General features: G+C 41.9%; 1 protein-coding gene across 3 annotated transcripts; it reads left to right on the top strand.

Moving 5' to 3' along the window:
- The first annotated feature begins 424 nt into the window (after positions 1-424).
- On the top strand, positions 425-19,559 carry CHST10 (carbohydrate sulfotransferase 10). Of its 3 annotated transcripts, none has more exons than XM_064143591.1 (6): positions 425-747; positions 5,921-6,055; positions 8,930-9,027; positions 11,691-11,925; positions 14,506-14,611; positions 16,935-19,559. In XM_064143591.1, exons 2-6 carry the CDS (start codon positions 5,956-5,958, stop codon positions 17,470-17,472), a joined length of 1,077 nt encoding a protein of 358 aa, XP_063999661.1. In that variant the 5' UTR covers positions 425-747; positions 5,921-5,955; the 3' UTR covers positions 17,473-19,559. The 3 variants fall into 3 exon arrangements, with proteins under 3 accessions (XP_063999661.1, XP_063999659.1, XP_063999658.1); XM_064143589.1 differs by lacking the exon at positions 425-747 and adding an exon at positions 4,139-4,287 and having other exon boundaries at positions 8,930-8,985; XM_064143588.1 differs by lacking the exon at positions 425-747 and adding an exon at positions 4,141-4,287.
- The last annotated feature ends 1,941 nt before the right edge of the window (positions 19,560-21,500 follow it).

The raw sequence follows: 21,500 nt of genomic DNA, 5'->3' as shown, positions 1-21,500 counted from the left end.
ACAGCTCTTTAAAATAGACCCAGCACCAGCACCTTGTTTTGATGGGATTTATGGGTGTTTGAGTCCTGCAGTTGCGTAAAAGTCACGTTTTCAGCCTTCTTTTCCTGAAATACGGCGTTAGGGAACCTATTAACGATACTTCTAACGGTAAAAAACCCTCCACAGCCGAATAGTGGTATACGGGAGCATGTACGTGAGTCCGGCGGAGCAGCGGCGGTAGGCTCTGCCGGGCAGCACCAGCTACCGTGTGGAAAATGGAAGACACTGGGGGACGGCGGGTGCTGAGGTTTGCAGCGGGACTGGGCGACGAGACGCGGGCCGAGGGCGACCAGCTGCAACACCGCCCTCCACGCCGGGGTGAGGCGGGGCGAGGAGAGCAATCCTCCCTCCCTCCCCCCCGCCTCCGGGCGGCAGGGCTCGGCGCTGCGTCTCTTCGGAACCGAGCCGACTCGACTCGTCTCCGCGGCGGCCTTCATCTTCCTCTCTTTCCTAGCGGCGGGACTGGCGGCGCAGCCGAGGCCTGCCCGCGGCGGGAGGAAATGGAGGGGACGGCGGCGGCAGGACCGGGCGATGATGGCAGCGGCAGCAGCAGCAGAGACTGAGCGGGGGTGGGGAAACGCCGCCGTTGCTGCTGCCGCCCGCAGCCGGGCGGTGGGGGATGCAGCACCAGCAGCTGGGGCCGGCGGAGCAGACCAGCCCCGCCGCCGGGTGAGGCGGGTCCTCGGCAGGAGCAGCGCTGGAGGGCCGGTACGCTGGGGAGGGGGCACGGCGGGGGAAGCCCGATACCCCAGGGTGGGGCCTTGGTCGGGACCGGGGAGGGAGGCCCGGCGGCCGGCAGGCCCGGAGAGAGGCTTCTACGGCCGGTCGGTTGAAGATGCCAATGGGCGTTGCAGGCGTCTGTTGTCAGTACCTGCCCTACATCCCCCTCCGGAAGGCGAAAAGTTTTAACATTTGTTGAGCCCAAATCCGTGCGCTCGGAGTCCGGCTTGGCTTGTGGAATAGGGGGGGAGCTTTGCCTCGGCTTCTCTCCAGCTGCTCAGACCACAGCCGTGTCCCCTCTTCCTGGCCAGATACCCTCCGTCCCTCCCCCCCCCACCCTGGGCAGTGAATGGAGCCCCCACGAAGCCGCGATGCTGGGAGAAGGGGACCCGCTGCTGTCTCGACCTGTGGAGAGCGTGGGGGTAACGCTGTGGAGATGGAGCTGGTGTCTGTCGTACCGGGCATGGGTGTGCTGGGCGGGAAGGCAGGGTCCCGTTCCCGGTCTGGGGGCTGCGGAGCCTGCACGGACCGAGCCTGCCCCGGGGTAAAGTGGATTACGCCGCAGTGAGAGGGACTTGCTCCGGTCGTTGGTTTTCTTCCCGCTGACAGGTGAATTGTGCGTGCTCGGGGAGGATCCCGCTCTTCAGTGCTGCCTGAAAGAGCAGAGGGGCCAGGTCTGTGCATGTCGTCAGGGTGGAGGAAAGCCTTAGGAAAGAACCAGCTTTCAGAAATGCCTGTTATAATGTACCTTATTTAGTAGCACCACACAACTTACCAAAGGAAAGTGGGGTAGATTTTAGACCATTTTGGTTTTTTTATAAGTGCAGTAAGTTGTCCATATCTCAACTTCGAGAGAACACAAAGGAGGCCTTGATAGAAGTGCATTAGATATCCCAGCTAGCTGTTGTTTGGCCTTCATCGCCAGTTCCATTTCAAATTATATCATTATTCATGTGCTGATGTGCAAGCAGTTGGTAGTTCAGGGCTACTAGCGTGCTACAGTCATTCACAATGCATGCAAGGACTGACCTGCTAAGGAGCCCCTGTCCAAGCAGCATAAGCTGCAGAGCCAGAGGCTGTGCACTGAGTTTTAATCTTCTTTTAATCTTCTGTGCTTTGTCCCATCATTCACATGAAGACAGTGGTCTTCTTCAGATTACATGTGTTCTTTCCAGGGAGCAGGTTCCTTGCAGGCCACAGGTCAAGTATGCCACATTTTGTGTTCATCTTTGGTTCATGTTTGTGCCTGTGTTTGCAGTCCTCTTTTTACCTCGTGTGAAAATGGCATCTGGCTGATATGAGGGTTAGTTGACTGTTTGGCTTTGGGGAAATAGTGCAGGAATTGCAGAGGAATGGACGGACAGAGGGAATTTGAGGATCTTGTCTTTCCAAAAAGTGTAGAATTGCAATAGGAAGAGTTAACCTGAAAAATCCCTGTGTATGTCATTGTGAGAAAACAGATTAAAGCTTTAAAAGTCTGTTGTTTTTTATATCTTCTAAAGAAAAAATATTTTAGACAAGCAAAAGACACATTTGGAAGCTGAAGGAACTACTAAAGAGGAAAAAAAGGAAGATAGTACATGTCTTCACTAGAAAATAAGTAACAGGGGAGGCAATGGAAATGTAGTAAAATTTGAGGGACAATGACACATGCAATTACCCTGTGTGAAAATGAGCAGAGCATTAGAGAAGCTAGAGAAAGAAGAACAGTGTAAACATGTTATTTTAAGAATGTTGCTATCCGTTGAGTTTAAGTTTGAGTTACACCTGTGTATAATTTTGAAGAGGCCTGTAGAATTAGGTAATGCTTGGGCTTGATGATCTTAAATGTCTTCCAACCATAGTGATTCTGAGATGCTGATATAGATGTAGCTTTGTTTTGGATGCTATAAGTCAGTTGACAGTGCCAGCCATGGCAGTTATGTTATGACAGATGCTCTGACAAGACTGTTCTATCGAGGAGTACGTTTGCAGTTCTGCTGTGCTTGTAAAACAGGATTAGGCAAAACTGCTTAGTATTTCCCTCTTGGCTTTAATGTATTGAAGGGTAATGGTGGTGGTTGTTAAGGATGTGACAGCAGTGTCGTCCGATTTCTGGTCTCCAGGTCCAGTCATGGAGATAAATAGTGTGCTGCTTGTAGGTATCTTTGACTGAGATGCACTCCTGTCTCTAGAGTGTAGGATTTGGCAGCAGGGTCTTGTGCATGCTAACTACTTTTCAGGTTGTAGCACATGGAAACTGCTTTCCCATGTCGTTTTACACAACTTCTTAGAAATCCAATGCATAAATTACATAAAAGGACACAGATCAATATTCCTTACTGAATGGTGTGAATCTATTAGCAGTATAAAAGCGGGCAGACTAGCAGGGATGTTATGCATGTTGAAGGCCATTTGTCCCAGATACGCTGGGTTAAACAGAAGGGTGTAGCCTAGACCATTCATTACATCTCTGAAAAGCCTGCAACTGTCTGTCAGAGAGAGGTTTTCAACCTGCAGAGTGTTCCCTACAAGTTTTTTTTAGTCTTCCGCCTTGGAGACATTGAATGATCCTCATGGTTTTAACAAAGCCAATCACAAAGTAAAAGTATATCATTGTTATGTTTTGTGTTCTGACATCAATTTTGTGTTTCTCTCACCTGTAAGAATGTGAAAATTTTCCAAATTACTGTGATGTCTGAAAGCAAAAGTGATAAATTTCAGTGTTCTAAATGGGAGATGGTAGATCACAGGATGTTAGGGGTTGGAAGGGACCTAAGGAGAACATCGAGTCCAAACTCCCCTGCCAGATGTTGTGGCAGGCTGAAAAACAAGGGCCTTTGAAACCCAGTGGTTTTTCAGCATGAATTTTAGGGCAAGTTTTGCATTAGCTCAGTGGTGGGATGAGAATAACTTCTAAACTACTTCAAAAGAGCTCAGTGCTCTGGAATTCATGCCTTATTATTTGACCTTCTTGGCTAGCAGTCTTCGATGTTGAAGAATTAAATGTCTCAGACATTGCCTGTTCAGTTGGAAGCTAGGGAATTCCAGCAGCAAAAGGGAGATGACAAGCATCATCTTTGTGGAGATCACAGCACCTGTAACTGTCCAAATGACAGTTGATGCATATTTTTACTTAAAAGCAGTGGGTTTAGGAGAGGTACTTTAAAAATAAATCATAAAGGAAGGGAAGGAAAGAAAACAACCTCTCAGAAGCCAAATTGAAAAATACTGCACTGAGAAAATAAAAATAAACCTGAACACTGCCATACCATATCAAATGTTGTTTTGTTGTTTGGGTTTGTTTGTTTTTTTTTAATTTGAGGTACGCTGTTCTTTTCCTCCTCTCACCCATTTTGTGTACATCCTTAGGGTCCCAAATCTGTTTTGAGCTGTTTGGCTGCCTGCAGAGGTTTTCAGCTTGCCTCAAAGACATTTTGCTTCTGTCAGCTACAGTGAGAACCCTTCCTGGAAACATTTGCATTGCTGGAAGGGAAAAGCTAGCTGGAAAAATGATCAGCATCTGTAGCAGCAGTACTGGTGTTGCAGGTGGGCATACTGAAACAACATCTAAACCAGACTCACTTATTTAAGCTTTGTGCAAATGAAGAAGGTGGGATCCTGGCATATGACTGGAATATGTAATGCAAAGTTTCCTTAGAAATATTAACTAGCATGATTTTAAAATCTTTGTTGGGAAAGAGGGTATCTCTTTTACTCCCTGGCAACTCACTCCAGTAACTGTATAGAATGTGTGATCATAAACCACACAGAAGACTCTGATTGAAGTTGTGTGTGGCTACTTTAGGGCTGAGTTTCATCCCATTGCTAGTTACGTGGATGTTTTCACTTTTATTGTTCTTCCTGAGGCTACACGCACTAGCTGCATAGGATGGATTGAGATTTTTGTGTTAGATCCCCTTTAGTTAAGCATTCTGAAGTTGTGTTTTATGTATCCTCAAAAGGAAGGATTCACTTAGGTTTCTCAAGTGCAGGCCTTCAAGTGTCTTATCTCTCCAGCAACATCTGAGACAATGGCGCTGTGTTTATGCAGGATATTCAAGTCCGATATTCTCAGGTTCTGTTAGGCAGGCAGTGATGTTTGCTCTTAGTGTTTTCTTGTTCTTTTTTTTAAACTTATAGAAGCTTAAATTTTGCAGTGGAGGTTTCACAGATGCTAGATGTCAGCTTAAAATTTTACATTTATTTTTAGTGGCTGAGGACTTAAATCTTTTTTTTAAATTAGTTTCCTTGTGTTGCATCTTAACTTTTAACCATAAAAAATAGGGTGTGTTGTGTTTTTTTGGGGGGGATTACAGCAAATAGACTGCAGCATAGGGCAAACACCATGTGTTTGCAATACTGTGCAGTGTCCTCATCCTCAGTTTACTTGGATTCAGTCAGTACCTGTCTGCAATCTTAACTATTTGGATGGCCCTTCCTGCACTCCTGGGAAAGTCCTCTCTAAGGGTTACCTGCAGAGTAGCAGCAACAGGTGCATGAGAACTCCTTTTTACTTACCACAGTGTGTGCTTACCACAATGGAAAAACAAACAAACACCCTTCCTGAAACTGTTTGATACTTCAGAAGCAATAAAATGACAAGATATTTAAAAGACATTAATATATTTGATTTTTTTTTGTTAAGTTTAATGTTCTGGCTTAGTAGCTTCCAGACTCTGGTTCATGTAGTCTGAGCAGGTGAGACGTCTGTGTTTCATGTTAGGAGTTGACTTGGGACAATTAACAGTACTGTTACAGCTTGTTTGATCTGCTGATTAGATACCATTGAGAGCAGAGCTTTCTTCATTCTCCTTTCTGTCTTAAAATGAGCTATCTTGAAATGTTAAATAAAGGAATAAACTGACTTTGAAAAGTTTTTGCTGGTCTGTATCCCTGAGTAGTCCAACAGTGCTATTGCTAACACAAGAAGGGGTGTGGGGTTGTGTACATGAAGGTGAAGGAGGAGTGAAGCCTTCTTTTGATAGTAGCCAGCAGTTATGTTGCCTCAGCTTTAACCTTGGTTAAAAATGTAGCCATAAGGACAAAAAGTGTCAAGTGAAATCTACAACTGTATTTATAATACAAATGCATGTTGGGGTTTTGTCACTTTGATTATAGAAAGTATTTTCTTAAGTAGAACAAAAATAATTAACATGTCTGTCTTTCCTCTTTCAAACAGGAAGCAAGAATTTTGTATGGCTCAAGTCTGACAACATGCACCACCAGTGGCTGCTGCTAGCTGCATGCTTTTGGGTGATATTCATGTTCATGGTTGCTAGCAAGTTTATCACATTGACTTTTAAAGACCCAGATGGTAAGTTCAGCTTTAGTGTTTGATGTGAAACAGGAAACGAATAATTGCTTTCTGTGCAAAGCAGTTGTTGTCATGTTACCACTTCTTCAGTAGAATTACCAACAGAACAGATAACTTTCTAGAAGTGATGGTGCCAATATTCAGTTTCTGCTTTCCTTGGTAGTTAAGAACAGAGGGAATGACTTTCGGCAGTACTGCCTTGTGACGTCTGCTTTCTCAAATTAACTCCGTTTCAGTATCTTGATCTACTAGAGGTCACGTGCAAAACAACAGACCAGAATTACCTGTTTAGAGACAAAGGAGGCTGATGAGGAATTAAGAGTGCATTTCACGCGGTACTAGTTTCTGTCCTCTTGTGACTCCTTGTCCTGTGACTGCAGTATTACATAAAACTTGCAGAAAGTTTCCTTTGATTTTCCGTGCACTTAGCCTAGCCACCTCTGCTCTGCTTCTTGCATTCATTTTTGTCCTCTACTGTTTGACTGACAAACAGCTTACAGGCTCTTGCTTAGCTTAAGTAGCCTAGATGGTATTAAGCTGAGGAGGAATTCAAGCCATTTGATGATACCACACAGCATGCTACAGTTTACTGTCTGCTGAGGAGCTCCTGTTACAAAGCCATCCTACAGAGAGTTTAGGGTAGAAGGTAATAGCATGACCATAAGTCCTAAGAAATATGTATTTCTGCATCTTCTGCTTGTGTAACTTTTGAAGCACTGATGTCACTAGTGCCATTTGTTTCAATGACTTGATAGTGAAAAAACAGATGTACTGTTTCAAATAGCATACTTCTGTGTGGAGGTTTGCTAAGTATTACAGAGAAGAACTGTGGGCTAACTTAGCTTTCCTTGGTCCTAGCTGGTTTTGAGACCTACTACATCTGCAAATAAGCTGGTCTTATGTTACTTAGTTAAGTCGTCCAGTATTTCCTTCTTCACCAAGTCTTGTTTCCCAGCTCAGCTAGTCTTTGAAAGGTTCTTTCAATCAGATTATGTCAGGAGGATTAAAATGTAGCTAAAAACCCCCAAAACTGCTAGAGTACACTGTTGGCACTTACTTGCTTTTTATTCTTATTTTTCCCTCATTTTTAGTTTGGGTGTCTGTGATTAATATTCCTTTATCTTTGAATAGTTCTCTGAGCAGAAAGTGGCACAGTTCCTTAGACTCAGTTCTGCAAAGGCATGACTGTTGAAGTGTATGTATATGTTGGAGATGCCAGTCTTTGAACTAAAATTAATGAAGGGAAGTAATTTGAATGTACTAACAGAATTTTGTAGAGGGTCTTAAGGAGATGGCCATCCCTGAAGGAACTCTTCTAGACTTCATAAAATATGTCTTGTCAGAATTTTTTCTTATTTGGATGTATCTACTTAGCTGCTAGAACAAAATCAACAGTTGCTTAATGAATCAGTGTTATTTTGTTTAAGCCTTTTACTGAAGTCTTGGGTAAGTGAGCAATAAGAACTTCTTAGTAAGGAAAAGCAAGATTCTGTCCATTATCTTGTAACAGCTGCAGGCATGCTTTTACTCAATGACAGTGGAAGGTATTTTAACTGATCTTTCAGTGAATCAGATTATTTTGATTTTACATAAAGAAACTGTGAAATAGATCTGTGCACAACATATACTGTATCTGATAACTTGCATGCTTACATTATTTTATGTTTTAATTTGCTTTTCCATGCATGCTCTTGGTTAAAATCCAGTGTAGGCAGAGCTTTGCTAAGAAAAAAAAGACATATGCAGTTTGTATGTTTTCTTGACTGTGAAACAGTAAGCCACTATGGATGCAGCTGAAAAAAAGATTATTCATAGAAGAAACTATATGAAGGGAAAAGTAGTCCGATATGTATGGAAGTAGATTTTCAGGGAGAAATCACATTCTTTCTGCTTTGTGGTTAGAGAAAGCTCCTTCAAATTATTTTCCATCTTTCTGCAACATGGAAAGTAAAACTACAGCCTTTTGTTATTTTCAGTTTTCCTGTAGCATACCAATTGCAAAAGGAATAAAGGTGTCTTCCCTTGCATACTTTAATTTGGTCTCAAACTATTAGCTGCCTCAAAGTCATTAAAAAAGAAAGAGTGTCAGTTGAGTTTGTTCTTGCATTGTGGCAATCTTCAATGAAGACCATCTGACCAGAAATAGAATCATAGAATAGTAGGGGATAGAAGGAAAGATTGAGTCCAACCCGTCTGCAAGTCACACAGGAATGTGTTCAGACAGGTATTGAAAGTCTCTAGAGAAGAGGCTCCTCAGCCTGTCTGGGCAGCCTGTTGCAGTGCTCCTTCACCCTTACAGTAAAGATTTTTTACCTCACGTTGGAGTGAAAATTCCTGTGCTCCAGTGTAGATCCATTACTCATTAGAAATGTTTACTTAGACCACCAAAGCAATAAAAGTTGATTGTTAATGACAATGGTAATGTCCAAAAATTTGCAGAAGAAACTTGTCTTGAGGAGAGGGAGAAACCTGATAGATTGATTTTTAATTTTCCTTACATAGTTTGAAAAATAAAAAATTCTTACCATCAAGTTCCTATAGATATGCTCAACTGTCTACCAATTGTAACATTTGGATTTATGATTTGCCTGTCTTTTTGCACATTTAGTTTTAAAAAAGACCAAAATAAAGACAATGGATGTGTTTCTGTGATAAAACTCAACAGAACTTGCATCTAGAATTCTCATAGAGTACATCCTTTAAAATATTCATAGCCTGTCTCATGTCTTGTCTAGCATCTTCCCTTTTGAAAACAAATCCTGATGTTTTGTAAGCTTAATACAGAAAGTGATGTTCCGTTGTGTTAGTTGTAAAGCAGAAATAGCTGCCTTCTCTCCACCTTCTGTAATGCTGTTATCTCTCTCTCTTCTTTAGGCTATGGTGCCAAGCAAGAGCCATTGATACTGACAGCCATGACAAAAGTGGAGGAGGTACATATGCCAGCAGAAAAACATTGGCCTGAAGATTTTCAGGTGCATACTATTGAGATAAGGGTTGTGTGTGTGTGTTAAGAGTGGGGGCGAAAAGAGAGATTAAGGAAGGGCTTCCTGTTGTTAAAAGGAATTGCTAGACAGGAATTATTTATTCAGACTGTTCTATTTAGATAGAGCCAGCAGAATTCATTTTAGCTTCACAAAGCTAGTTTGTTATGGTAACCTGCTCTCTTGTTTCATCTGAATGATTCAGCTTAATGTGTTTCCATTTCTAGGAGAAAACTGTTACAATTCTTCTTTAGCAAATCAGGACAGTCAGTTTTGCTGGCCTTTTTCATATAATGGCCCAATTTTGGATTGCTTGTATTCTGCCTTGCCATAGTCACCAGGGTTGTGCTTCTTGAGGGCAAGCCTGTGTATTGTCTGTTCTCTTAGTTCTCTGCCCAATCTGACAGATTCTTTTTATCAGGTCTCCATTTCTTTTTAGTGTTTTGTGCTCTCTGTGCTTCACACCTCAGTGTGTTTCCCAAAGTTGAACATGAGCACAATAGTATTCAATAGCAGTCGATCCTTTAGATGCATAGTTCTGCACTTGCAGCAATAAAGCAGAACAAATGTGGTACTTGCTAATTTACAGGGAAATTCTGAAAATCTTTTATGCAAATGTAACTTTGAAGTTAGTTGCACAGTGGGGCTAAGGCAGATTTTTTTTCTCCATTGCTTACAAAAGTCATCCTATATTTACAAATGTTTTTGTGATACAGTACAGAAGGTAGCTTCTTGTATACATGCAACACATTCTGGTTTTGTGTGTAAAACCTCTGAAATTTAAGTTATCCTCAAAATACTTGGGACAAACACTTTGTTCAGTGAGAGGCTGGCAGATCTGTGTAGTGAATTTTAATGCCTTCCTTTACTTGTATGGAAGAGGATAATAAGGTTTCTGGATTAAAAATCATTCCCTCTGATTTCCTGATGGCATGATACACAGAACAATAATATCAATCCTGATTTCATGCAGAAAGAAGTGTTTTGACAGCTAAACAACCTGTCAGGCTATTCAAATTACATTCTGACCAGGGGATATTGGAGAAAAGTAACAAACAGAAAAAGCAGACTGAGATTTTTTTTTTCTCATGGAGGATGACCACAAAAGGAAATCTTTGCTTTTTTATATATAGCGTGGATGCTGTGCCTAAAATGATAGGATCACCAAATGGGTTGGGTTAGGTGGGACCTTTGAAGATATCTTGCTCAACCCCTCTGACACAGACAGGGACATCTTTCCTTAGATCAGGTCACTCAAAGTCCTCCCTCCAACCTGACCTTGAACACCTTCAACAAGAGGACATCCACAGCTTCTCTGGGAAACACCTTCCAGTGTCTCACCACCCTCACAGGACAAACATTTTTCCTAATAGGTAATCTAGATCTACCTTCTTTCACTTTAAAACCATTACCCCTTGTCCTGTTACTGCAGGCCCTGGTAAAAACTCTGTCTTTCTTGTAAGCCTTTCTCGCCTACAAAATTAGGCATTGAGAGTCTGCAGTAAGATCTTCTTGGAGCCTCCTCCTCTCCAGACTGAGCAACCCAAACTCTTTCAGCTTTTCTTCATAGGAAAAATATTCTGAGGGCTGGGACATTTTCATGGCTTTTATATGGACCTGCTCCAGCAGATTTATGTCTTTCCTGTACAGGGACCTCCTGAGCTGGATGCAGTACTCCAGGTGGGCTCTCACCAGGGTGGAGTAGAGAGGCAAAATCACTTCCCTTGACCTGTTGGCTATGCTTCTTTTTTTATTCAGGCCAGGATATGGTTGGCTTTCGGGCTGCAGCTGCACATTTTCAGCTCATATTCAATTTTTCATTAATCAGTACCCTGAAGTCCTTTTCTACAGGGCTGTTCCCAGTCATTACATTCCATAGTCTGCATTGGTATTAGGGATTGACAGCCACATAAGTCAATTAGTAGAAGGGAAAGATTTGTCAATAGAAATTTCAAGTTTCCCATCACCTGCTAATCACACAAACTGTTTGCTCCTCTGTCCGCACTAATGAGACAGAGATGGATTTGGTTTCTGACTTAGTCTCAGAAAAATTAGACATATTAAACAGTTCATTTTTAGGGAGAGGAATTCTGCCTATTACTCCTCTTTGCCACAGTAGGCACTGAAGCTTGTTGTGTGAGTTTTTGTCCATTTAATTTTGTGGCATATTGGATATATGGAAACACTGAATGTCTGTGTAATTTCTTATTTCTGTCCAGATGGGTCAGCATCCCTAATCCCTGTCTTCCTAGAAATGAAATCTTAATTTCACTTGAAATTTCTGTACCAAGTCCCTCAGAAGCTTTCTTACCAGGTCAAGTTTTGCGATAGTTCCAACATTTGGTCAAGACATGTTTTATCCACACAAGACTCTGCTCATCTGCAGTGGACTTAAATTGTTGTATGGAAAAGTTGTCAGTACTGCCTACTACCAGATAATGACTTAAGGGTCAAACCAATGTGTACAGAAACAACACAGGAAGGAATTTGTGTGCTACTCTGTTAATACATAGCAATGTTTTAATTGTGAATCCGGGAGTCGTTAAGATGCACAGTTTAGGGATTTCTATACTTCAGAATCTGATCTGAAAACTAAATTGTTGCACTTTTTCTTTCTTTTCTCTTTTTTCCTTTCCCCTCTGTATTTCATCAAGCCAACTGGAAAAGCTTTTTCTGGAAATTTGGTCCGCCAGCCCCTGGTTCATATGGAAAGACTTGAGCTTCTCAGGAATGTCTGCAGAGACACTGCACTGAAAAATCTCTCTCACACTTCCGTTTCCAAATTCGTCTTGGACCGAATATTTGTGTGTGACAAGCACAAGATCCTGTTTTGTCAGACGCCAAAAGTGGGCAACACTCAGTGGAAAAAAGTCTTGATCGTTTTAAATGGTACCTGCTCTGCTGTGGGTATATGGGTTTCTTTTGTACATCTGGGACAACACAAAAACATACTCTTTCTCTTTTCTGCACACTGATAATTAATGTCAGCCTTTCCTTCTTCCCAGTTGCTTCTAGTCCTTTCAGAACACCTTAAAGCAAGTATACCTGTTCTTTCTGTGAAAATGAAGATTCTTATTACTTGGCTCAATAGTACTTTGAGTCACGGAAAAGTACTCATGTGCATGTGTTAAGTAGATTTGTTCTCTTTGAAGGAGTAGCACTAAGAGTATTTCGAACAAGTAAACTACAAGGTAACACAATTCCCTAAGAAACAATAATACGAGATTTCTGGCTGAAGGTGACTGACTTTTAAGTAGAGGTATTTACCCATGAAGAAAACTAGTTAAAACTCAGGAGTCGCTGTTGGTCTGTGCTATGGAAATCTTATGTATGTGCTGTCAGTGAGCTGTCATAGGAGTTAGGAAAATTCTGAGGTGCTTAAGGCAGTAGTTTGGTTAAAAGAATGTAGAAGGAGGAGTAAAGGCACTAGAGTGTTTTCAGAATGATCTACAGGGTCAACACTGCCTGTCTATGTAGGCAGCCATACTCTTCTAGTAGCGTGGTATGCCAATAAAAATAAGTAGTTTCCTCAAGGTTGTCTACTGTACAACTACTTGGCACACATAACAGGATCTTATTTAACTTAGCATACCCTTGTTGGACATAAGATCCTCCTTTCTGTCCATGTGCCAGGCCTGTGAATTTGTTATACATAGTCAGGTAAGTTGAGGTTCTTCTGTGGTGTTGCAGGTGGCATATCTTCCCAAGATGTGGGCATAATGTGATCATTATAAGCCCAGCTTTCTCTTTAGAAGCACCCTGTCAACAACTAGCTCTGCATTTGTGTTTGTGTTTTCTTTACCTTGCGTGGAATAGCTTGCACACCCAGAATGAAACAGCCACAAATTGGCAAAGGAACCATGTTCTTCAGTAAAACTTTCATTGCAAGGAGCATGTCTTTGAAAACATCAACTGTGGTGCATGGATGGGAACTGAAAATCCAGCAAAGATATACACACACACATAGATATGTGCATGTGTGTTAAATACCTATGAAAGCCATGCGCCAAGAAGGTATTAAGTATGGAACTTGCTGAGTGCATTAAAAGTACCTGCTCTTATCAGAATGTAACACAGATAGCATGCAAAGAGCAACTAGGGACAGGCAAGGATGTATTTACTCTGTGAAGTGGAGGATAGCTCATGTCTTACCAGCAGGGAGCCTGTTCCTTTGAACTTCCTAGTTCTGGCATGTTGAATAAGGACAAAAATTTGTTTCCATGTGAACACTGATCTCTCTGCCTTGGGCTGCCAATGTACAGTTAGCTGCTGCTGAAGACTACCACTGACAGTTGACCTAACTTTCTTCTCTTTGGGTAGTTTCACCAGGTAGAACTGATACTTGAGGGGGTTACATCCAAATACCAAAGTGCTATTTGGAGTTTCAGGGTGGAAAAATTACAGCTGTGGTACTAGGGTAAAGCTAACTGCACCTGCTGTACTGAATCTCTGCTCTGGATGAATGCAATATTTCTGAAGCTGTCTAATCTGACCTCTGTTGTCCATGTATAATTTCACCTAGAATATCAGATATAATAATTAGAAAACAAGGATTAAAATGCAACCACCACTACCACCCAGAAAATTACAAAATACAGAAACTGAGCAGTGTGCATTATTCACTACAATTTCACAACAGGGAACACCATAGGTGAAAACTTAAAGACCTTGTTTTGTATTCCCCCTGTTCTTTTTGCAGGTTGAAATAATACTGCTGGGTGAAGGCTTCTGCCTAAATCCTAAGGGGCCCACATGAGATATTTCTGAAGGTCATAAAAACTTCCAGGATCTGTATCTTAAAATACATGCATCAGCATTTAGTGATATTATTTTTCTTGTCAGCGTATGTGCTTGCAGAAATAAATATCTGGAGGCTTTCTATTCTTAATTTCAGTACTTTTTGTTCTGTGTGGTATTGTATGATCAGAATTTTTGCTACAGTGCAACATAATCATTAAAAAGAACTTCATGGACCCTGACAGCATAGAGCTTTTGTGTTGAAGCAGTTCCAAAAGCAGCCCACAGCATTTATTTTCTGTTGGTAGTAGAAACTCATCCAAAAAGCTGGTTCTTTCTTTGGAGTTAATCCTCGAAGTCTTTCTCCATTTATATGCATAGGCAGAGGGAAAGAGAAAGAGAGAAAGAGAATGGGGACACGGAGGTGGGGAGATTCCTAGAGGCTTAGACATAATTACCAATGCAATTTGCATAATGTGCTCTTACGAGAGTCTTGAGGCCATTTGATCCTGGACCTTGATGTCACATACCCTAAAGATTTTTAGCAGTGTTTAGCTTCACGGTCAGAATCTTTCATTATTTTAACAGCTTTAAACATAGTAACTGTAAATGCTAGGAATAAGAGGAAGATAAAATAAAAAGCTGTCAGCCAAAGACAGACATGCTTGCTTGTGCTCACTTTCCCTCCCCCTCTTGAAAGACTCAGTTGCTCTCTCTTTTTGATTTGTCTAGGAGCATTTTCTTCCATAGAAGATATCCCAGAAAATATTGTACATGACCATGAGAAGAATGGCCTTCCACGCCTGTCCTCCTTCAGTGACTCTGAAATTAAAAAACGGTAAGAAATGGCTTGCCAAAGGTGGGAAGTGGTTTGGAGTCAGTGGTATTATGGACAATAAAGAGTACCATTGAAGTATACGTCTGGAAATGAGGATGAGAGGGTTTCTGCTTCATCACTTGTTTTATGGCAATATCCTGTTATCCTCACAGATGTTGCTGTCACTACCTCCCTACTGGCTTTGGAGAACACCAGTGTAGTCGGTGATAGGTGAGCCAATCAACTGCCTCTGGATAGGGTTGCTGCAATTCATTGCATACCTAGTTGTTACATAGTTTGCCTTCAGAATGGAAGGTTGAATTGGAAGGTTCGCCCTGATGCCTTGTGCAGTAAATCTGTACTGTACACGTAAGTCATTGAAGGCATTTTTACTTACCAGGATTGAACAGGATAGATTTGTATTGTCCATTCAGCTAACCATTGCCTTCCTCTTTGGATGTGTCTGGTTCTTCTCAGACCAGAAAAAATACTTCTTGGAGTAGAGCCTTCTAAATTACATTGGCTAGAGTTGTGGCTGTCTGCTCTCACCTCTACTAGAGCCTGTGCCGTATATAATCACTGTCAAGGGGTGGCAACAGGGAGAGAACAGGACATCAAATGGCAGCAGGCTCTTGCAAGCTTGTGCTTGCGTAGTTTTTATGGCTGTTAAGACATTCTGAAGGGTCAGCCCTTTATACATGTGGTGTTAACTGGGAGCAGAGGTCAGATTGACTGCAGACCAGAGTAACTTTTGACCTAGGGAATGAGCTATAGCTAGGGTACTTGAAGTTGAGCGTCTTCATGACTTGGGTTGCCGCAGTCGGCTTGCCACAAAAGGTGTGTGAAGGTATGTAACAAGGTTTTGGTTGGGAATTCTGTAACAAAATACCAAAAATGTAGAGAGTGGGACAGTATGGATTCGCTTGATCTAGTTTGCTGACCTCCAGGCCTGCCTGGTTAGGGTACATCAGGGGAACTTGAGGACTGACTGTTGAGGCTGCAGAGAGGCCGTCCACTTATTTCAGTGAGAAGCAGGCTGTAAATCTCCTTTCTCAGCTGTTTACTGAAATAAACTTGTTCTCAGTTTGCTCCTCCTACAGATACTCTCTGACTACAGAGCATTACAGCTTAGTGGTATCATAACAAAGTGTAAAATTCTGTTGAAAACTGTTATCTCATGAAAATTATGGCCACTATTGACAGCACCACAAAACGTCAAATAAAATACCAGAATTGCTGTTTTTTTTTAATTTAAGCAGTGATTTGCCCAGCTACCTGCCAGTGAAAAAATGCAGCTGCACTGAGCCACTTTTTCCATGTCTTTGTGTATTTTGCTCCTTGAGCTTAGTCACATGGCATTAAAAATATCTTTGACTCAGATCTTTCAGCATCTCTTCAGCATCTTATGTCTCCTGTTTATATGGATTGGGATAAAGTAAGCTCTTTGAATTTGAGTAAAATGTGAAAATCAAGTCTAACAATTTCCACCTTGTATTTGTATGTAAAAGCTGTTAGCAAAAAAACAGAAGCAGTATTTCTAGTCCTATTGATTGTAACCTGCCCTAGTGAGAACACACCTGGAATACTGTATCCAATTTTGAGTTCCCCAGTTCAGAAAGAGACAGGAACCTGGTAGAAAGAGTCCAGTGGAGAGCCTTGAGGATAATTTGGGCACTTGAGCATCTCCCCTGTGGAGAGAGACTGAGAAACCTGGGGCTCTTCTGTCTGAAGAAGATAAGACTGAGAGGATTTCTTATCAATCTGTACAAATATCTGAGGGGTGAGCATCAAGCAGATGAGGCCAATCTCTTTTCAATGGTCAAAAGCAATAAGACAAGGAGCAGTGGCTACAAATTGGAACATAGAAGGGTTCACCTCAACATGAGGAGAAACTTTATGATGAGGGTGACCGAGCACTGGAACCAACTGCCCAAAAAAGTTGTGGAGTCTCCCTTCTCTGGAGACTCAAAACCCACCTGCATGCATTCCTGTGCGAACTACCCTAGGGGATCCTGCCTTTGCAGGAGGATTGGACTGGATGGTCTCTGGAGATCCCTTCCAACCTCTTAAGGTGCTATGATTCTGTGAATATTGATAGACTATGGTGTAAGATTCATATTGCTGTGTCTGTGTTCCTGTGTGACTTACTCTAAGTGATCTTTCTCAGGCAGGGAGATCGGATTTGATCTTTCAAGGTCCCTTCCACCCCCTAACATTCTGTGGTTCTGGGTGGTCTGTGTGTGTACATGTTGCAAGTACTTGGCTAAACGTGCTTTAAAGACTGCTAAATACTTTTCCTTCATTATTTGGGTTTTTAATTTTTTTCCCCCCTTCCTCTCTTTAGACTGAATTTATACTTCAAGTTTTTTATTGTTAGAGATCCATTTGAAAGACTTATTTCTGCGTTCAAAGACAAGTTCGTGCACAATCCTCGTTTTGAACCTTGGTACCGGCACGAAATCGCTCCCGGTATCATTCGTAAGTACCGAAAGAATCGCACAGAGACCAAAGGGCTGCAGTTTGAAGATTTTGTGCGCTACCTGGGCGACCCAAATCACCGGTGGCTGGATGTTCAGTTTGGGGACCACATCATTCACTGGGTAACGTACGTGGAACTGTGCGCCCCCTGCGAAATCGCGTACAGCGTGATTGGGCACCATGAAACCCTGGAGGACGACGCGCCGTTTATCTTGAAAGCGGCCGGCATAGACCATCTGGTGTCGTACCCCACCATTCCGCCGGGAATAACAGTGTACAACAGAACGAAAGTGGAGCGGTACTTTTCAGGAATTAGCAAGAGAGACATAAGGCGCCTCTACGCACGGTTTGAAGGCGATTTTAAACTCTTTGGCTATCGGGAGCCAGATTTCTTGCTGAACTGATGCTTAGGGTAGGCTCTGAAGAAGTGTCTGGTGGATTAAACCCGCATGAGCAGCGGCCGCAGCACTGACAGAGCTGAGGATGACCATTTGTTTTCTAGCTTTTTGATGTTGCTCCATTTTTCAGTGAAAATACTGGTCATATGAACAAGTAGGGGCTTGTAGTTGTTGTTTACTGACCATGTTTCCAGACGTGGCATTGCAATCTGTTACGAGTGAAGTCTCTCTTATCTGAAATACAGACTTCCACTTCTCCCCTCTTCCCTCCAGGAAATAAAAAACAAATGGGCTATGATCTTCCTCTCCCTCTCCCAGAGAGAATGACAATTTTAAAATGTGAACTATTTATAAAGATGATGATTCCACTGTAGGTTAGCTTGCAACTTGTGGGTGAACTTGATGATTCAAGCTCACGAGAGGCATGTAGTCTCCCATGAGCTTTGAAAAGGAGAGGCCAATACAGAACTAAAAATTGATTAAATGCTTGACAAAATCATCTAGGTTCTGTCACCTGGCTGCTAAAATAACAGCAATGCTGATCGAATCTCATTCTTGTTTGTCACAAAATGAACCTAATTAGGTGGAAGCATTTAGAGGTGTTAAAAAGGGGCCCGGTTCTAAGGCCCAGTTGTCTTTATAGTTTTGTCAGGTGCTTACTGCTGATCTATTGAACCTCATAATTCTTTTGATTTTCAATATGCTCTTTAACTCCTGGCAGTGTAAGTTCTCTGAGAACACTGGATGCAAATGAAGCGTAGAGGAAAAATGAAACTGCTAGGGAACCTTTAAGGAAAAATAATTTAAAATAAAGTATTAATTCTGTTTGCAGGAGCACCTACAGAACTCATGAGATGCTCTCACTTAATTTAACGTGGTTTATCTTCTAACTGTTAAGATTAATAAGGAAGCCACAAAGGCAGGATATCCTACATAAGAGCTGCTAGAGTTACTCAGATTAATGATTTCGCCTTTTTCTTATATCCAGCCTTGCTCAATGTTCAGTACCTTAGAGAACAGAAAATTTACCTCCCTCTTAATATTCGTCTCCCTGCTGCGAAAGGAGACAGGATGAATCCCTGAATTTTCTCGTGATTCACTACTGTGATGTCCTGACACAAAAAATGCTAGACATTTGTGTTACTGATGGGATGAGTTCACCTACATGCCAGGAGTCTGAATGTCACTTAAATTTGCCCATTTTGTGCATTAGAAAAGAAAGGAAGAAAAAAAACCAAACGGGGAGGAAAAAAACACACACACACAAAAAAAAACCCACTCTGAAAGGATGCAGCCATCATATTTACTTGTGCTTGCATTGTGTCTCATAAAGAGTAGTCTCCTGTTTGAGTTCACCAGCAATAAAAATCAGCCAGCTGCCACCTCATCTCATAGGCCATGAGAGTGAGAGACTCTGTATCTGAAATACAGGAATTGCTCTGTCACAGTGGGCATGTGAACTGAGCTTTAAAAACATTAACCCCAAAATGTTAATTTACAGATCAGCATGATGTTGCTGGCTAGAAATACTAATAATGGCCAGCGCTACGGAATCTTCTCTTCAATCCAGCCACAGTATGTTTTTGATAGCTCTCTGTATCTACGCAAGGAAGCATCTTGTACTTGTGAAAAGGAAAAGCTGTGCCAAGCTGACATGTGCTGCTGCCCACAATAAGGAACTCTGTTGTAGCTGGAAATGATTTCCGAAAGATCTCAACAGACTAATTGAAATAAGGGGGAATCATTAACTGGACGGCATTAATAGCCCAGGGTGACAAAGCTGGAAGGTGGGGGCTTTTCTCAGTTTGTTCTTTTTAAACAACAATTACAGTGCCCTAACTTGTTAGTTCTTAACCAATGATAAAAGGATGTTAACAGCTCCAGGTTTTCTGTAATTTTCTTAATATGGACACTTAGCAAAATGTACTGTTAAATGCATTTTGGAGCTAATGAGCTGATTGATTACCTCTCTGACAATTTAAAACATAACAGTGTGAATAATGTATAGTGAATTCAGGCCTTAAAGTTTAATTCTAATAAAGATAAAGTAGAATTGTTTTCTTCTGAAAGCATAAGCTACTGATCACACATAATGCCAATGTGTGTTTTTGTTTTTTTTGGTAAGTTACTTAGTGTAGTGATTGCTTAAAAATTGCCAGCCTCAAACTAGCACTCAGGTGGAAAGTGCTACATAAATATTATGTAATCATATTTTTCTTCTGACAGCCTTCTCTGCACTGAGATCTCTCTGGTATCTGACAGCAAATATGGACAGATGTACGGACTGACACAGGCAGGAGTATGTGTGTGTACTGCTCTCCCAGCAACAGCTCCTGTGCTTTTCAGGCTGGAACTGGAATATTCATTGCTATGCCTTCAGTTCAGACATGTAGTTTCTCCTTTCAGTAATACCCTCCTGAGCTATTATTGCTTTCTAGAAGTCTTGGATTTTTTTGGTCATGCGCCTGAAGGTAATGGTGGCACTGTTTTGGCATAACTCCTGCAGAAACTTGAGTAACATGGAAGCCCTTGGTGAAGTATGGTAGGGTTCTCCTTTTTGGTCTGGCACAGGTAGAGTGGCCGGAGCAGGCCTGCTCTGTGTCAAGGAGCAGGTTTTTGGCCTGCTTGTTATCATTAATTAAACACTTGTGTTTCCTTGTAGCTTAATTGTGTTCTATACAAGGCTTTTACAAACGTAGTCCCAGGTTATTTGGTTGTTCAGATGTCATTTGCGTGCTGCTTTCAAATTTCAAGTGACCTTTATGTCATGTGTAGGGAGCTGCTGCCCCAGATTGTTAGGGGGTTTTTGTGACGGCTTCAGAAAACCTCAAACTTTGTGCATCTCTGTCTTTTTGTTGTCTCTCCTCAGCAGCTTTGGAATCCTCTGGCCTGTTTGCATCGGATCTTACAGATTAAAGTTGAGCTTCTAGGGATAGTGAGTTGCAGTAATTTTGAAAATAGGAGAGGAAACATTCTTTGTACACCAGATAGTCCATGCTGGATGTTAGCTTTAGAGAAGATACAGACAGGAAACTGAGTTGTACTGCTTCTGCTCATCCTGGAGCTTCATGTTTCTCATGGACTCCCTTCCCTAGTGCTCCAAGTCCAACCTCTGATCTCAGCTAAAAGACAAAAGTCATGAACTAAAATGTGTTCCAGCAGCCTTTTTTATATTCTTGTTCCTTATAAAATCAAAGACACTTGTAGTGATTGGTTGACTGGAATGGTTTTGAGATCTTGGGGTTGCTGATTTTTTTCTTTTCTTCTTTGTGGTGAAAATGAATCCAGAATTACCTTGCCTGTGAACCACCTTTAAGGGCAATGCTCTTCACCACCCCACCCCCGTCTCCCCCACCACCCCCCTTTTTAACTTCAGCACACAACACAATACAACTTCCCTATTTTCTGATCACTTGCCATGACGACATCTTTTCCATAGTTAAAACACATATGTATTTTTTTATTTTGGAAACCGATGCCTTAAAGAAGTAGCCTGAAAGTGCACTCTGGTTTTATTTTCCCTCACAGATAAGCATGTTGTTTTCCTATCCCTGCTTGGATGCCGCCTTGTCTGTACTGAAGGTAACAGCCCCCTGCTGCTGCTGCTTGTCTCTGTCCTCAGATGAAGGAAGCCATCAGACAGCTCGGGCTTTTCTGTAACGTTACTTTTTCCTTGAGATGTTAATAACGTTGGTGGCTGTGAAAGCCACCTTTGATCTTATCCGTGCTCAAGACAGTTTGCTGAGAAAAGAGTGATTATATAGGGATTTTTTACACTTACTTTCTCAGATGAAAAAGGATGTCCCCACAGTGTATCTTGCCTGTATCTGATATCTCTTGATTGACAGAGAGAGGATGAATTATCTTTCTGCTTAATGGCCTTATTGTGACTTACGCTAAGTCCCCCAACCTATTATTACAGCAACGTGAAGGAGGTGTAAGTTCAACGTATGTTTGTTTTATATGTGAGGGTGTAAAAGAAACTTGACCCAGGAGCTGCTTGTTACATGCCATCTGCAGAGGCTGGTGCAGTG

The sequence above is a fragment of the Pogoniulus pusillus genome, chromosome 5, assembly GCF_015220805.1.
Source record: "Pogoniulus pusillus isolate bPogPus1 chromosome 5, bPogPus1.pri, whole genome shotgun sequence".
Lineage (NCBI taxonomy): Eukaryota > Metazoa > Chordata > Aves > Piciformes > Lybiidae > Pogoniulus > Pogoniulus pusillus.
Note: the sequence above shows the minus strand (reverse complement) of the source record. Positions and strands in the feature narration are given on the sequence as shown.

Coding starts and splice junctions, on each gene's coding strand:
- CHST10 (XM_064143588.1), top strand. CDS start 4,251: ATGATCAGCATCTGTAGCAGCAGTACTGGTGTTGCAG. Junction 4,288..5,920: donor CAGCAGTACTGGTGTTGCAG/GTGGGCATACTG, acceptor TCTTTCAAACAG/GAAGCAAGAATTTTGTATGG. Junction 9,028..11,690: donor ATTGGCCTGAAGATTTTCAG/GTGCATACTATT, acceptor TATTTCATCAAG/CCAACTGGAAAAGCTTTTTC.